Source organism: Ornithodoros turicata, chromosome 10, assembly GCF_037126465.1.
Source record: "Ornithodoros turicata isolate Travis chromosome 10, ASM3712646v1, whole genome shotgun sequence".
Classification (NCBI taxonomy): Eukaryota; Metazoa; Arthropoda; class Arachnida; order Ixodida; family Argasidae; genus Ornithodoros; species Ornithodoros turicata.
Genome location: NC_088210.1, coordinates 14,705,287 through 14,723,587, shown reverse-complemented (window position 1 = coordinate 14,723,587; position 18,301 = coordinate 14,705,287). Strand labels below are relative to the sequence as shown.

General features: G+C 45.7%; 1 protein-coding gene across 1 annotated transcript; it reads left to right on the top strand.

The window, feature by feature from the left end:
• Positions 1-1,659: 1,659 nt before the first annotated feature.
• LOC135370154 (uncharacterized) lies at positions 1,660-18,274 on the top strand. The gene is made up of 3 exons (XM_064603848.1): positions 1,660-1,841; positions 13,343-14,127; positions 16,171-18,274. The coding sequence occupies exons 1-3, from the start codon at positions 1,827-1,829 to the stop codon at positions 17,984-17,986; spliced, it is 2,616 nt and encodes an 871-aa protein (XP_064459918.1). The 5' UTR covers positions 1,660-1,826; the 3' UTR covers positions 17,987-18,274.
• The last annotated feature ends 27 nt before the right edge of the window (positions 18,275-18,301 follow it).

Sequence of the window (18,301 nt, the reverse complement as noted above, 5' to 3'; positions counted from 1 at the left end):
AAGATAGAAGATTGTCAGTGATATATGCGACGCGTTCAGCGAGATCCTGGAAAACGATGTTGAATGTCTTATACGAAGGTATACCATGGGCAATAAATATAGCCGTTTACCAAGTACTGTATTAAGTAGTACGGAATCCCGCTGTCCATGCTACCACCCTACTAGCCAACCCGAATGATACCAATGTCGCTCCTGATTTGTTGAAAACTGTAGGCGTACGCCATTTTGTGGCACTATCCATGGATATGGCTCTGAAAGACCGTTTTGTAGAGGTACCGGAGTAGGAGGGACAGAGTACACCAAGCGCGTTGGCTAGAGTCGCTATTTAACGCGCCCAGGCACTCCTTAAACGACTGCTCCTGAAACATAGCTTCCGCACATAACATGCTGAAGATCAACCACCTCCACGGAGTGATACCGTTATCACTTCTCATCCGTGTGAAGCGCGGGGAAACTGCATAAGTGTCATAAAAGGGCGTACGCCTTTCGTTTGCAGCAAATAACCCTAGCATCCGTGTGCAATGGTTGGCCCACAGCGTGCTATGTGGTGAATTTCTGTTTTTAGACCTCATGGCAATACGAATCCTCACAGACTAGTAATGAGTAATGTGTACTTAACGACATATTTCATGTTTGTAATGTTACTCCATTGGGGAAACGCCGTGTTCATACTCATTCCCACGTTTGAAATAACTTCATTTTCAAGAAAGACGAAGGCGATACAAATGAAATAAAAAAGAAACCGTGAGGGAAGCTCCAGAAGAAGCACTTGCGGCGCTTCTCTGAACTCGCAAGTGCCTCAACAAGTGCTGATGTGAACTCTCAAAACGCGACAACGAAAAGATGTAGTTTGCCATGAAAGCGCAGAACACTGAGGGTTGCTCCCGCTTGCGTTTAATGCAGCGATTTATCCAGACCCTCCCCCCTACACTCCCCTAACAACCCCCCAAAGCTTCAGTGGCAGCGCCCTAACTTTTTCACCTGTGTACCCCCTACAGGGGGTGCCCTTGCTATATGAGCTTCAGACATATGTCGGTAATGATATGTTAAGCTGTAATGACATAACTATAATAGTGACCCCCCCCCCTAATTTTTCTCACACCCCTCCATGCTTGGGATTCTGGGTAAACCACTGGTTTAATGGAATGTGCGTACTCATAGGTGCTGTCGCGCACAAGGGGACCTCGTATAGTATACATGTACCTAATAGTGGAACTGAGCAAGCATCTCGGTCAAGACTACACCAATGTTCTCCGTCTCCCCGGCCATTCCGCATGGAAACCACGCTATTTTCTCTCCATTCATGGATTGTTGGAAAGCAAAAGCTCCCGCCCTGGCGCTTTCACTGTGGCGACGTGTTTTTTCTTGAGGTCGCCGGGGAAGCGTCGCTCAAGAGGCGTACCCTCCCAGAGCCGTATGGTACCCTCCTCACCGTCCGTCCAGTTCCTCGTAACTCACCGTAATCTGCAGGTATGTAGGAAGTGAAAACGTCTCCCCTTCTTGCACTTGACCCCTTTTTTCTTTCGCCTCCTCCCTTATTTTCTCGCTTTCTGCTTGATCTCTTCGTTTTTTCTTTTTCTTTTTCTCATTTTTATCGCAGACGTCCCACCCCTCTGAAGGAGAGTTAAGCTCCCGTTCACATCATGGATAGGGCTCAGTAGTGAAGTGCGTGTTCACAGAGTGTGGAAAAGTGAAACAGACGACATTTCGCAAATTTATTCTGTGTCGTCTGCGTCGATCTCCGCCCCCCTTTTGAAGACGGGTGTTGTCGTCTGCTATAAAAAGGTGAAGTAACGGGACGAGGATCCGCGACATTAGAGACAGCCATGCTGCGATTTCTTGTAAGTACGGTGTTGGTGACGTTTCATCTTCGTACCGCAGTCAATTAATCGGTGTAACCGAACTGATGCATGTTTTGACCTTGCTAGATAGCGGTACGAGTATGTGGTTCCAAGTCGTCTGGGTTTATTTTTGTTCGGAATCTGAGATTCCCACAGGCGTTGTCTTTTTTTTATTGCATATCCCTGTAAAGACAAGGTTCCTGTAAAGACTAGTTACGTAGAATGAGTTCAGATAAATAGATAATTTTATTTCACACTCAAGGTGTTGGAAATCAGGGCAAAAAAGCCATATTTTGAGTTATATTTTGAGCCATATCAAGAGTTTTTGATTATATTACCCGCGATTCATTCTTTTGAGGAATGAAGTTCAAATTTGGGGATTCCACGATTTATGAACTTTCTTGCGTGCTTCCGGGGAAAACTGCATTTTTTAAAAAAGGACGCATCCTGTCAAAATCCATGATGTTGAAGTTTATGCCAGCAAGGTGTATTTCTCGGTTGACACCACTGGTATTGATAAAAATGAACATGTAGACTCCATGAACATAGGTGCCAGTTAGCACTTTTAGCCGTGTGCTGTATGCTAATGAAGGGTAATGAAACAAAAAGAATAAGAAATAAGTGTAGGAATTAAGATATATGTGACCCTGGTGACGAACTGCCTGACCAAAAGACAGGGCGTTTTGGGCATCTGTCACATTGTACCCGTACCAGTACGAAAATTGAAAATGAGCTTCATTAGTTGCAGGGAGCAGCTCGTGATTAATTGTAATTAACGAAGTAATAATAAGTCGTGACTTTACGTCGCGAGACAGCTGTGATCAATTCATGAAATATCTTTCCCCAATGATTTTCAACGCAAAATGACGCGATTTTCGTGCTCCAGCGAAGAGGTGCGAAAAAGGCTCCCCAAAACCGATTTCCTCTTTTTGAAAAACTTAGTGGCATATCAGAAATACTCTCGTGCAATTGATTCATTGAATTAACCGACCTCGAAACCTCATCTCGCGGTAACTTTACCCGGTATACGTGCTGTGATAATAACAATGATAGTGATAATAGAAAGTGAGTAGTAGTAGAGAGAGAGAGAACGAGAGATAAAAAGTGTAATAATAGTAATGTTATGCAGTAAAAGCAGAATTATGTTACACATAAAGTGAGCCAGCCCGTTTTCTGGTGCGATCTTATAGTGATTTTACGCACCGGCCGAGGTACACCCTTAATAATCGAATCCTGTTCTCGGTAGTTCCGCCATGGTCGTGCTGAAGACTGAGAGGTGACGGGTTCGCATCCCACCGACTCCTACCGGAATTCCGAATACTATCGGTTGTGCAGTCTGAGATTTTCCCCGGGTTTTCTAGGAGACTTTCCAGGACGAATGTCGGCACTATTCCTCCTGAAGTCGGCCCAGGACGCATAATAACCCCTCTGTCCCCCACTCCTTCATGCTGTCCTCTCTCCATCTGTTCACATCTGTACGCCGCTCATAGCCACAGTTGCTTCGCGGCGCTAACGCGGAACTAAAAAAAAAACAGCGCTTCACTGCATAGCACGCTATGCGCGAAACATTGCCACGAATGATAGGGTTTGGCTTCACATTCGGAGAGAGTTTGGATATATGATGTAGCATACTTCACCGCATAGCACGCTCCTCCAACTACAATCCCGAACGACAACGTTCTCTTCCTTCATTTAATGAAAACACGGGGGCGTACGCCATTTTTGTGGCAATTACGAACCGCATAATGCCACAAAAACGGCATCGTTCTTTCCCCTGACTTGCTGCAAACGGTGTACGTCCCCGTTTGCAGCAAGTCAGGGGAAAGAACGATGTCACTGCACTCTTGGAAATGAACTTCACCGCATAGCACGCTCCTAGCTAACCATCATCTCGAATGATATCGCTATCTACCCTGATTTGTTGAAAATGGTAGGGGTACGCCTTTCTTGTGACAATTATGAACAGCACAAGTGTCACAAAAAAGGCGTACGCCTCCCGTTTTCAACAAATCAGGGCAGATAGCGATATCATTCGAGATGATGGCTGGCTAGGAGTGTGCTATGCGGTGAAGTTCATTTTTAAGAGTGTAGGGATGATGGTTGGCTAGGAGCGTGCTATGTGCTGAAGCTATCATTTTTGAGAGTGCAGGACTGCGGTTAGTCTTGACCACAAGGGCTCTTTATCTCCGATAATATGCTACGCAGGAAGCAGGTTTTATCGGTTCAGGCACCATGGGTTGGCCAAAAAGCCACGGATAGTCATAACTGATAGATAATTCACGGGTGCGATGGGTATGTAGCAACAGAAATTTGTAGAACTTGGCTCCTTGAGATAATTTCCGGGAACCGTTGGCCTCCAGTCCCTCGATATCATCGTCCACACCTGGCCGACCGCCTTTTGTGATCCGTCTGCTGATCGCTCTTATTTTCTCATCGGAATACTTTGTCAAGATTTTTCCAGATGATAGACGAAAGAAGGTTATGGGATAGGGAAGAAAGAAAATACTGCTGCATCCGTTCAGCACAACACGCCTTCCATTTCTTATCTCGTTCTTTCTTTCCTTTTTTTTTTCTTCTAATGCCCCTTTATACTGTGATAGTTCGTCTTTTTTTTTTTTTTTTTTTTTGCTGTGAAAGAGTAGATGGCAATCTGTACGGGCGCGAACAGACAGTCGAACGGTTGCTTGGTAGCATGAATAAGTAGTAGGTACGTATAATCGCTTCAGCCACCCGGAAGTTTGCTATTCTTTCTGGAACCGCGCTAGTTTTAATTTAAACCGTCGTTCCTCAATTCTCTTCCAGTATTATCTCTCTTTAATGTTGTAATGAGGTGAGGGCCGGGTTTAATTTTGAGACAATTTTGCTGCTTTTTCTCCTCTTGCGAAACCAGCGTACAATGTTGCCCGTATAAGTTTTCTTTCGGTTCAAAATGGTGTTGCCTGTCAGTACATTGGAACAACACCACTCGTTTGCTGTTAAACGCACACAGTGATTTTTTTTTACACATTTCAGGGTGTATCTAGCTAGTTAGTTAGTTAGCAAATTAGTAAAATAAAGTAAACCTTGCCATAAAATAAACCTCTGTAAAATGCATTTTGAAACCATAAAATAAACCTTGCCATAAAAAATATCAACCTGTATAAAATATGTATTTTGAAACCGTGCTTTCTATGTAATATGCAATTTGAAATGGTGCTTTCTATGGAATATTTGAAATGGCGCTTCTTTGGTATATGCCCTTTGGAATGGTACTTTTATAGAATATACCCTCGAAATGACGCTTTTGTAGAATATGACCTTTGAAACGGTGCTTAGAATACGCCACTTGAAATGGTGTTTTTTGTAGGATACACAATTTAATGAGGGTGTTCTACAGAACATCCTTCTGTCACCACAAACGCATGTGTCGAGGACATAAAAAGACATTTACACCGATATATGCAAAAAAAAAAAAAAAAAAGCACACGCGCGAGAGTTTTCCTTCGCTTTAAACTATGTTACTTGTACACATTGGAACAATTCCACTCTTTCACAGTTAAGCTCCAGGTGTTTTTCATTCAAGCCTTCCTTCCTCATTTCAACTGGTCATTTAATTTCCCGTCTCATTCGCCGGATTACCGACCGCGCCGCGTGACTACGACGCGTGGGCTATACACTTCCGCCTGCCTGGATAATTACATTCACTGCTGGATATTTCCCGAAATAAATCCGTTTCCTCGGCCGATAGCCCAATGGGCTACTACTAATAGAAAGTCCTAAAAGAGGAAGTATCTCTCCAGGGGGTGGTCACATGCAAAGAAAAGGAAGAAAATAAGAAGAAAAATAAATTTGCTGGGCGTAGTACCTTTTCTGTGTAAAGTGAACCGTTTCGCGTACTCTCGTTCGACAAGGCGTGTTTGGGTCGTGTAACATTTACGCTTCAATGCAGCCGTCTCTGCTTTTCTGCTAGCTATATTCCGCAGGAAAAATCGAAGCTACGGAGGCTGGTTTCCAATACGAGCGCGATGGAATAGAAGCGAAACGTCTTTGAAATCTTGGGAAAACCACTAGAGACGGTGTGGAGTGGAAAGCCTGGAACGGAAACAGTCTGGAAGAAATCGGAACGAAGAGAGTTTCAGAGAAGGATACGTGATAATGAGTGAACCGAAGCCCAAGCGGTAGAATGTACGCAGCTGCCTTTCTGCGCGCGTGGCATATAATGGGCTTTATAGCGCAGTTTGAACTATAACTATTTTAATTGTTTAGTTAATTAATAACGGTTTTATGATTTATTATTTTATTATTTAATGATTATCGTTATTGCTTCTGATTCGAAAAGAGAGGGAGGCGTACGCCTTTTTTGTACCAGTTACACACTGTGGTAAAAAAGAAAAAGGCGTTTTCAACAAATCAGGGGCGAGAACGATGTCATTCGAGATCATGGTTGGCTGGGAGCGTGCTATGTTGTGAAGTTCATTTTTAAGAGTGTATCACCCTAAAAACAGAGTTTCGCCGCATAGCACGCCGTGCCCCAATCGTCGCCACGAATGATAGGGTTATCGCTTCTGATTCGAGGAGAGAGAGGGGCGTACTCCTTTTTGTGGCAGTTTGGATATATGGTAATTGCCACAAAAAGGCGTACGGCTCCCTCTCTCCTCAACTCAAAAGCGATAACCCTATCACTCGCGGCTATGGTTGGCACACAGCGTGCTATGCGGTAAAGTTCTGTTTTTAGAGTGTATATGATTCGTGGCAATGGTTGGCGCAGAGCGTGCCATGCGGGGAAGCTCTGTCTCTAGAGTGTAGCCATCAAGCCTTACTATAAAAGGCAAATATAATATCAAAAATTTTAGAAATCTCCTTATAATAATTGCTAAATACTATTTTGCGTCATTAGTCGTAAAAATAATTTGTGTCATAAACAGAAATCGTTTCTTCTTCTTTCTTTTTTTTTTTTTTTTGGGGGGGGGGGTCAATATTTTCGTCCATCTGCAGACGACACGCTCACATGGGTTCGCGCCGGCTGCGAGAGCGACTCAAGCAATTTTTTGGGGCCGCACGCTATTTTCGAAAGCCACCTCTGGCTTGGCTCACTAGAGTCCATGTTCAAACTGGACATGGCAGGTTAATGATGAAAGAAGGAAGTCACTGAAACGGTTAGCCAGCTGTATTGTACTCGAACCCACATCTTCTGGATTACCGGTCCCGGTTAGTCCGTTGTAAAAGCGTGCTCTACTCGATGTCAATACAACAGCGCTTTGCTTTACAAATACGGTTGTAGGTCTGAAATGCTCGAGGTCACAAAGTGCTAAACCACCACCAGACTAATATCCAGAAATAAATATTGTTACTTTCGGCAAAGACACACACACACAAAAAAAGTATTACTATGTTTATCATTTTTAGTACTAATGACGCAATACTCCACTGTTTACAAAAGGTCTTTCTTTATTCCTCGTTGTTTTCTTTCCAACGTCTCCGGTGTCGGCCGTATAGCGGCGCTGCAAACGAGTAACGCAATCCGTGCGCAAGAAGTCACTACGTGCATTATAGCGCTCGCGTTTTTGGGTCCCCTATTCTCACGCTCCCCATGACGATCAACCTTGAATGCCCTTACACGTTTAGCGGGGGTCAACGTGTGCACAACCACGCCTTTGTTTTCCACTTCGAAATTCTCCACGCGAAAGCCCAGCCTGGCCACAATGCGCCGTGTGTTCAACGGGCAAGACGATATCTCTCTTTTTTTTTTTGCCTTGCGAGAGACAGATTCAGAAAACGCGGCGCAACCAATTACTGCGTTCTCAACGAGCGCAAGGCTTTGTCACGCTTTCGTGAATGAATTAGGCGGAGGCCATACGGACCATTAACGCTCCCCTTCACAATCACTGCGGTCGGACAATTCAATGGTCTTCATTTCTGACTCCGGGAAAAACTAGACGAGGAACGTGCGTGCTTCCGTTTCGTTACGCACCAGTTGAATATGTTCCAAGCCAAAGCTCAACCGAGAATGTCACGGGCTTTGTTGCGATCCGCAGACTGGTTCAGTGACCGTTGCTTAGTGGCCATTATGAGTGGCGTAGATTGTTACCTTCCACGCGAACACTCATAAAAATGAACTTCATCGCATAGCACTCTCCTAGCCAACCATCATCCCGAATGACAACGTTGTCGCCCCTGATTTGTTGAAAACGGGAGGAGGAGCCTATTTTGTGCCGTGCAAAATGGGTACAAAATAGACTCCTCCTCCCGTTTTCAGCAAATCAGGGGCGAGAACGTTGTCATTCGGGATGATGGTTGGCTAGGAGCGTGTTATGCGGTGAAGTTTATTTTTACCCGGGTTCGAATCCCGGTGCCGGCTGTGCTGTCTGGGGTTTTTCCTGGGTTTTCCTCAGACGCTTTCAGACATATGTCGGCACAGTTCCCCTAGAAGTCGGCCCAGGACGCACATTTCCCCAGGGCGTCAGTCGTGACGTTGCCCACATACGTGAGGCCGACAACGGCAAGCCCTTTCAACATCTCCACCACCACCATCATTTTTAAGAGTGTAGCCAACCATAATCTCGAATGATATCGTTATATATCCTGATTTGTTGAAAACGGGTGGCGTATGCCTTTTTCTTTCTTTTTTTTTTTTTTGTGACACCTTCACTGTTCATAATAATTGTCACTCGAAAAAAAAAAAAAGAAAAGAGAAAGGCGTACTGCCTCCCATTTTCGGCAAATAACCCTACAACCCTATCATTCGTACTCTTAGAAATGAACTTCACCTCATAGCACGCACCTAGCCAACCATAATCTCGAATGATATCGTTATCTTCCCAGATTTGTTCAAAACGGGAGGCGTACGCCTTTTTTGTGACACCTATGCTGTTCATAATTGTCACAAAAAATGCGTACGCCTCCCGTTTTCAGCAAATCAGTGCAGATAACGATATCATTCGAGGTGATGGTTGGCTAGGAGCGTGCTGTGCGGTGAAGTTCATTTCTAAGCGTGCGTGGTAGCGTTTAGTGTGCACCGTGCTATGCTGTGAAGTTGTGTTTTTAGAGTGTGTAATGTCTAGCCGTCTTTGCACCGAAAGAGTTTAACCTCGCACATTTTTTGCACATTTTTAAGGAAAAAAAAAAAGAGCGATACACTAATATAAGTCTTTGCACGCGCGCATAATAATACCCATTGTCCGCGGACAATGCTCGCGTGTAACCGCGAGACTGCTCTGGCGGTTTTCGTTCGCCATTGTGAGTTCGGCGCCTGCTCTGCTTACGCAATCAGTAAACTGTGTTACAGGTAAGTTCGCAAATTGCCGCCGAGGGTCGGGCCTGTCGATCCCACTAACCTATATCCTGTCTAGTCGTAATGGCCACCGGAGGCCTCACTCATCAAGGCTCACTGATTCCGGGCCCTGATACATTTTCTACTTCCTCGATGCTCGACGGTGAATACTGCGGTGAAAGGCACGTTTAATGAAATGGTGGTTTGATTTCGGTTTCCTGAACTGCGTCGATCTCTATCGTCCTCATACATCACTGCTGCGCGTTGAGTTCTCCGTCGTGTTCGGGGCGCAGCACGGAATGCTGGTCACGTAAATTGATGTGCCTGGACACGAGTCCACGGCACATTTCCGTTGTTTTCATTTTCTTCTTCTTCTTCTCTTTTGTGCCTTGTTTTCAGTTAACAATACGGCTTGTATTGTTGCACTGACAAAATAGCCCTTCGTTGGAAACGGGCCAAAATACCTTTAATTATCGGTTGTATTTCGAGCCCAGATTTTGTCGTTGTCACGCTTAAACAATTGCGAGAGTTTCTCTACGTTGTTGAAACGCCGTTAATTAAATCGCCGTAAGTATAGACGGCAGTTAGCTGAGAAAGAAGAAGAAGAAGAAAAAAAAAAAGAACGCTCTATACGACAACGTGATAGTGTGTAGCGCTCTGAAGAGGAAAACTTCTCGGGCAGTATTCACATGAAACGTTGCCGTCATCTACCTGAGACCGCCTGAGAGAGAGAGAAAAAAAAAAGAACTCAACGAGAACACCCACAGAGCACAGCAGTACAGAGATTCGAACCAGGTGTCGCCTCCACGTGTCGGCGCAGAACTTTGAGAGGTTCCCCTCCACAAGAATAGGAATACAAGATGGAAGAACACAAAGTGACTACATATGTACACACGGTCTCGTGTCTCGCTATTGACACTCGTTTTGTTTTGTTTTTCCACTCGGTTATCCGTAATTCGTTATTCCGAATATCAGGACATGAAGTACTGAAAACAATGTTCTACTATAGTGTCACTCTGATTCGCTTATACGGAAACGTGGCAATAGCCCCGTCCTTGGTATTTGCTGGCGTTGGCATTGTCCCCGAGGATTGATTGAGTGATTGAAAAAGGAAAAAAACAAAGGTGGAAATGTCACCGATTAAATGTCGCCTCCTGCATCAGTTTTACTCTTTGGCACCCTTTTGGTCAGGTGTCAGGTCAGCCACCGGAGACTGGTGTCCATAGGACAGTAGCGATGGCTCCCGCGAAGCGAAGAAGCTGTCCGGTTTCTAGACTGGGCACAAAAAGTCGATATGCGAGCGCCGACTTTCCAAACCACATGTGGAAATATTTCTATAACCTTTAAGCCTGCGACAAAGAAGCCCTGCGCTCTTAAAAATGAACTTCACCGCATAGCACGCTCCTAGCGAACTATAATCTCGAATGATATCGTCATCTTCCCTGATTTGCTGAAAACGGGAGGCGTACGCCTTTTTTGTGACACTTATGCTGTTCATAATTGTCACAAAAAAGGCGTACGCCTTCCGTTTTCAACAAATCAGGGTTAATAACGATATCATTCGAGACGATGGTTGGCCAGGAGGGTGCTGTGCGGTGAAGTTCATTTTTAAGAGTGTGGGCGTTGATGTCCGAAGGTCCATCATCTGCGACGTTCTGCGGGAACAAGAGACGTTCTGGAACAAGAAACTGCACGCACTCCCAGTCTTGATACGCTTATCCGGAAATTCGCTATATCCGGATAGTAAAGGGGGAGGGGTACTGCGGCGTCCGGAGAAGCGAGACACGCCTGCGGGCAATGATGGGAAGTACTTGAAGTACCAACTATACGCAGGTACTACTTTAAGTACATTTCTCAGTACTTGTACTTTACTTAAAGTACATTTCAATTTGTGTACTTTGTACCGTACTTCGAGTACTTTTCTTCGGTACTTTCCTGTAAAGTACTCAAGTACCCAATTGGTAATACAATCGCAAAACTATTCATGTTTTCTAACTAGCACTTTGCAAAAATGCTAGCTGAAACCTTTCTAAAGATAACAGTCGAAGCATAATTACCTCACGTTTTATCACTACCAAGTGTTGACACGAGCAGTGATACTATCTAGATTTCTAATGTACTTTATGAGCACCCTAAAATACTTTGCAAATGATTTTCTAACTTTACTTGAAGTGTACATTTGTGGTGTGGTACTTTGTACTGTATACTTAAAGTATAATAGGTGCTAGGTACTTGGTACTTTACTTAAAGTACAATTTTGTGGTACCTTGCCCATCACTGCCCGTGGGACAAAAGGCAACACTTTACTGGGCTGCCGCAAGAGGGCCACGTCTTGAGAGAGCACGGCGGCATTGGCAGCCCATTTGGCAGTCTGGCGGCATTGTGCAGACCACAGTGATCCTCCAATTGACACGCTACCATACCACGCTCACTCAAGAGCGGGTCACGGATTTCTCTGACGCAAGATGCAAAACAGCAATTAAATGAGACCCGCGAGGAATTTTATTAGCGTGGAACCCATCGTTAGCCACGAGTAATTAAAGCGGCCTTTCTGAAATTGTCGGACTCCCTGCCCCCTTTTTGTCCTCGCCATCTTCCCGACCACTTTATCTTTCTTTCAGCTATTTGTTTATGCATATATATATGTACATATATACTTTTTTTTTTTCATCGGGTGTGTCAAGGCGAGCAGTTGGCTGTGAAGGAATGCGTTCAAGTATTTATCGATAGCAAGCGGGTTAGCGTGTCGCATGCCGATGCATGGAAGATTCTGGAGCGCTCATGTTTACGGTCGCTTGACGCCGCATGACTGGAAAATGTGGAGAGGGAGAGGCGTGGGGGTACCATATCGGGTGCGCCGTGTTTGTAAGTGGCATGCGGAACGGTTATAATTGATGAGGAAAAAGTTTGAGTATTTTTAATGCAGAATCGGTTCTACAAACACGGAGGGATGCCAGACAAAGCAGATACTGCTGCCCAAGCAGCACCACATCTTGGCCGAATATTGGCTGGATGTCGGCAATGCTGGCGCGATACTGGACCATTGTTGGACCACTATTGCCAATATCTAGCCAATATCTAGCCAATATTGGTCCATGACGTTGTGCTGCTTGGCTGTTGTCGCCATATCCTCGATAACGATGGATGTGACTGTGATCCAGTATTAAGTTTTAGTTTTGTGTTCTTATTTCCCATTTATTTTCTTCTTTGTCTTCCCCTTTTCTTTTCTTCCTCATTTTCATTTTTTTTTTTTTTTGAATAGCAAGCCGACCTCCGTCTGGCTGACCATCCCTTTCTTTTTTCTTAATAAACATATCCCTCCCCGTTCACCCATAGTGATGCGAACTTATGTAGCAGACGACGCGCCGCTCCGTGACGTAGGCCAACACCTGCGTCACGGAGCGGCGCGTCGTCTGCTAAACTTGTTGCCACGGCGGTTCTCTGCTGATAAATTCAGTATCGTGGATTACCCTATGTAGTTTTTCATCTCTCGTGGTGTGCCGGCAAGTCACGAGTGTCTTTTCTACACCGGCTATACGTCTCGATGTTGCAAGATGTTCTTACGATCACAGTTCGAGGAGGCATAAATAATCCAGTTGTAAGCAACTAAATTCTTTTCATGGTGAATCCACTGTAGTGCGGCTACGTACTTGCTCTCGCTTTTATGGACGGAATAGTTTGTGCAATGTTTTCTACTTTGAAGTGTGTTTCCGTCTCGTTATTTGATTTTCGATTTCTTTTCTTTTTTTTGCTGAAGATAAGTTTCTGCAAAATAGAGCAAAAGTCATTCGGCGTGACGGAGCTACTCACGGTTGCCTATATTTTTTTTAGCCATATTTGCATTATCTTGTGCAACTACGTAGAATTTACAACATCACATTAATCAATTCCATGAAAGACTAAGAACGCGTTCGCTTAAAAAAATAGCACCTGGACTATCCTACAGTGTTGCTTTTGGTGCCAAGTTTTGTGGTGATGTTTTCATCCACTCCGTTTCAAAGTGTGTTTCCCTCCCCTTCCCGAATAACGCGTCCTGGAGTAGCCAGTCCCGACTGGCTCGAGACCAACGTCTCTATTTTTTTCCAAATCAATCAATCGATCAATCAATCAAAAATAGCAACGGACGCGTTTGTGCATGTACCGTTTTTACCCTCAGAGCTTCGCTTCCTGTCTCCATCTCAGCATTGAAACTATATATCCCTGAAAAAAAAAAAAAAAATGTCCGATTACATTTTGTCACGATTCATTGCAGGTCTTCACCACATGGTTCGTAGCGTGGAGCAGCTGTCAGCAGCAACAGCTGTTCTATCAACAACCGACAGCGGCTCAAACAGCACCACAACAGAACGGCTACTACAACCCTCCGTACAGCGGTCAGGTACAGTCCACCACCACCACTCCGGCCCCGTCCTACTACTACCCTCCAGCGCCTGTCCACTACGTCAACATTGGCGAGAAGTTGGAAGGCGACTACAAGTTCGGCTACGACACGGGAACCGGACCCGCCGGCCAGAGTTACAGGGAGGAAGTTAGGCTCACAGACGGTACCGTACAGGGCTCGTACGGGTACGTCGACACCAGGGGACGCAGGAGGAAGGTGCACTATACGGCCGGTAAAAATGGCTTCCAAATCGTTAAAGACGAAATCATCAAGGACGATGCGCCCTCCTCAGACCAGTACGACGTGACGACACCAAAGTCGGCCGTTCAGCCCGCACCTGTTCAGTCTCCACCTCTTCAACAGCGACGTCAACATCAGCAGCAACCTGTTCAGCAAGCGTCCATTCAGCAGTACTCAAACGTTGAGTACTCTAGTCACAATGACGCTGCCATTTCTAGGCCTAAGACGGCAGAAGACGTCCACAAGCAATTGTATCCCACGCGTTTCGTCGGGCAACAGTCTGTGCATCGGCAGCAGGTCCTTCAGCCAGAAGCCAGGCAGCCTTTCCAGGTAGCTCTTGAGGAGCCCGTTGAAGACGCTGACAGTGAACAGCCCGGTGAACCGCCTGTTCAGCACAGACGTCCTCTAAGGAAAAGGTACAGAGAGAGGAGTCACGGTCAACCATACATTAATGTTGGCCTTTTGTCGTACAATATCGGTACGAGACAGAATTAACAACTTGTTTGTTTTGTGAAACATTTTCACGGGTCGAATATCATTAAAGATCAATTTCGGGGGTTTGGTGGCCAGCTGATGGCTGCAATGGAATATATGTCACCGGGCATTCTACAGTGCGTTCCCGTCTTTTCGTTTACAATAAAGCTGAATTATGCTGCTCGATATATCGGCTGATAGTATTGCACGCAGTCGTCCGCTTGTGTTTCGGTTCCCTATTATGATACTAAACTATACAATATGCTAAAACTATGTTCACATGATAGTATACTGGTCTGTTTTCCACTAGGGCATGCCCGGAGAATCCGAAGCAACTCTTGTTGAGAAAAATAGAACTTTCATTCTTTTTCGATGAATCCAAAGTTGCACCAAGTTCGCTCACGCTGTTCCAGAGTGGTCCGTATACAGGACATCCATTTGAAGCACCTATGTACACGTGTTGCGCCGGAACACACATACGGTGTCAAACAACACAGCTCAATTAGACAGGCTATACAATAAATAGGCAATAAATAGCAATAAATAGGCTAGACGTAGAAGTTGAATGTGAACTGCCATTTCGCCATTGCGCGAAATTTGGGCCCTTTTTCATACACCACGATATATGGGTGCACGAGTTATTTTGAGAGAAAGATTGGCTTTGGTGCGTAGAGAGCCAGTACTCGAAAGAGTAAAAAGCAATGAAGGCGGTTATTCCTTTATGTTATTTCCTAGTATTTAGTTTTTCGCTTTTCCTCCCCCGTGTAAATGACCCCATTTGGTAAGAACTTTTTGGTAGGAATAATAGTAAGGACGAAGGATTCCTGTGTTGGAACAACCACACTCGCAGACAGGCTTATAAGAATAATTGCGCAAGAGCAATTATAAGTCGTGTGCTGGAAATATTTCGGGCGCATAGGTGGATTTTATTTTTTAAATATTTTTATTACTTCTGTCGCCTGTCTAGAAGTCTTCGTCCAGTCCGCTAACACTGCCTCAGCGGTAGAGGTAGCTTCCCTCAATAGAAGTCTTCGCATTGTGAATTACGTACGTCTGTTCATTAAATTTTTATCGAGACAAAATTGTAGAAGAAGCTCCCCGCACAGCCCACCTCATGCTTCAAAATGTAAGGCTGGGCGAAAAAAAGAAGAAGAAACACGAAGAAAACACGAATCAAATGAATTTGAATTTACCGTGCATGGCCTCAAGTGTTAATAATATTAACACGATGAAAGTAATTTAATCTTCAGGATAATGATAATACGAACAATTGCAACAAATCATAGTATAGCATAGTATAGCTGTCGTAAAGAGGCAGAGGCATTCCCAGTCTTACACTTTGAATGATCAGCTTCTTTTTCAATTTTTTTTTCCGATAAAAATTTAATGTACGTCTAAACTGTACGTTCACTGTAATTAATGAAATTTATGTCCCGGAAAACTATATACCCCCGCGTGCGGGCTCGTTTTATTTTGGACATCTTTTTCGAACAAGCGCGAAGCGTGTGCGCTACACTAATTGCGTAATTGTCAAAATATTACTTAATTTGTCTCGCTCTGAGTATGTCTGGAATGGGTGTATATACCCGTGATGTTTTTTTTTATAAATAATGTCTGTGCTAGTCATCTGTCCTAAGAGAATGGTGGGGATGGCGCTGTATGTATGCATAGATGCAGAGAAAGCTACACATTTTCTTCAGCAGTTCACGAATGCCAATCATAGGGCAGCTAATCGAAGATATATACGTCTGCTCTGTCCCACCTGAAAATTTATACATAAGGACTTATCCTTCGGAGAGATTTCACCATTCATTTTTGATTCAGTAGTGATACAAGACAGGAAACAAATGTGTAAATTACTTTCTTTTGTCTCGAACATGTGTCTCATAATAACAGCCCTGTTTCATGCCAATGTTAAATGACATGTTTCACGCCATCTATCACTTCCTGTTTACCAACATACCAATATTCTACCAATGTTGCAGAAAGCGCCTGAGGAGGCCCACTACCACGACGACCGAAACTCCTCTTCCCGACGCTCTGCCTCCTCCACCACCTCCTCGCCCGCGTCTGTTCACCGTGTCTCCCCGGCTCGTGGATACAACCCACGGCCTCCCTGGTGACGGATACGGTGAGCGCATTAGCGGCAGGAAAGCCGTCAAGGTACCGGACCCCGAGCCAAAGGGAACGATCACTGTGCCGCCTCCGGAATTTCCTCAAGCACGACGTCAGCCTCAGTTACGGCGCCAGTTTCAGCGCCCACAGCAGCAACAGATCGTGGAACAAGCCCCCCGTGCTGTGCAGCAACCCGAAGCTCGACCGGAACTTCCTCCGCGGAGGTTGAATGCAGTACGTCGCACGCGACGACCCACGACGCCAAGTCCTCTGGACGTTTATTCTCCCGTTGAGGTGCAGAATCCTGCCGTGCCCGTTGAGGTTCAAAGTCCTGCCGTGCCCGTCGAGCCTCCGAGACGCCGCAGAGTGAAAGTCGTCCGTGTCCCACATTTCCTGGACCAACAGCTGCGACTACACAGCGACCAGCAACTGCGACCACAGCTGCGACCGCAGCTGCGACCACAGCACCACGTTACCCTGGCTACACCGCCGCCCGTTGCTCCTGTTTCGTACGCGGTAACTTCTTCGCCTGAACCGGAAGAACCGACTCAAACCTTCCCGTCCGCTGAACAATCCTTCTTGAAAACACACGGATCATCGTTCAGCGGTCAGCAAATTTCGCAGTACCAGCTTTCCCCATCGTTACCCCGAAATACTCAGCAAGTTGCACACCAGCAGATTTACAATGCCCCGCCTAGAAGCAATCAGCAAGATTTCCAGTCCCAGGTGCCTTTCTTTCAGCAGCCGCTCAGACCTTTCCATCCTGTTTCGTCTGGTCCAATCTTGCCTCCGCCAGTTCAAGTCCAGTCCCAGCCAGAGGAAGTGACTCAGCAGCTCAGTCAGCAACCGGTTGAACAGCCTGTTCAGCAACCGGTTGAACAGCCTGTTCAGCACCACAGTCTGGTACAGCAAGGAACGCCAGCGAGTTCCCTCGAGGTGTACCCACCGCGCTACAATCACTCCGTTGACTTGTCCATCCTCAACGTTCCGATACCTGGCCATAACTTGACGAGCTCTTTCGAGCACGTTCCTGCTGTTCCGCCTCCACCTCCAGTAAATTTTACCGGCTCGCAACCACTATTCCAACAGTACAACAATTTCATTAGGTCGTTTCCCACCACCCCATTTCAACAGCAACCGCAACCTGCTAATGTATATGCGCCACAGACCTTCCAGCCATACCAACCTTTCCCCGCGAACCAGTTCGGAGCCGTTGCCCAAGCGCAACCGAACCAGCAACCGGCAATTCAAACGGCGTCGCAGGTGACAACGGCTTCTCCACCGCCAGCGCAGCAAACTCGGCCGCAAGTTATTCAGCCGCAACCCGTCAATTCGTACCAGCCGTACAGCGGTCTACAACTGCCCGCGACCCTCTTCAACCCGTACCAGCAAACGAGTCAGCAGGCGTTCAGCGATCCTTTTCAAGCCGATTTCAGTGCCCCGTACCAGATCAACAGTCCATACCAGACGCAGTACGCCGCTCCGGTTCAAGCAGTTCCTCAGTACCAGACGCTAGACTACGGCACGGGTGGTCAAGCCGTACTGTCGCCTTATGGCAGTTCTTCGACAGCAAATCCTACGGTAGTTAACAGCCAGGCGGTGCAGTCTCAACAGAATGTGGCGTCACCCGTTTTTGACAGGCGGTTGTTGTCGTATAGCATCGGAGTTTCGCCCGTTTCTTCGTAGTCCAAATTATACCTGTGGTATTTAGGAGTGCCTATATGCTCTGTAGCATTGACTAAAAAATGAATGTGCTTTACCTGCGGGTAGCACCTTCTGGAAATGTGGTACTTTCGAAAAGTCAGCTCTTACGGCTCAGCCGACTTTGCCTGCCGACCTGCCGGTGGACAAATTGTCGACGCTTTCTGTGTATAGTACAGAGTTAAACCTCGTCGGTTTCTAACGTGCTTATTTATTCTGCGACATCCTGTCCATATACAGGGTATCTTTTTTTAGGCGATACGGATTTTTCATAAAAAAAACTATAAGGGCTATAGACAT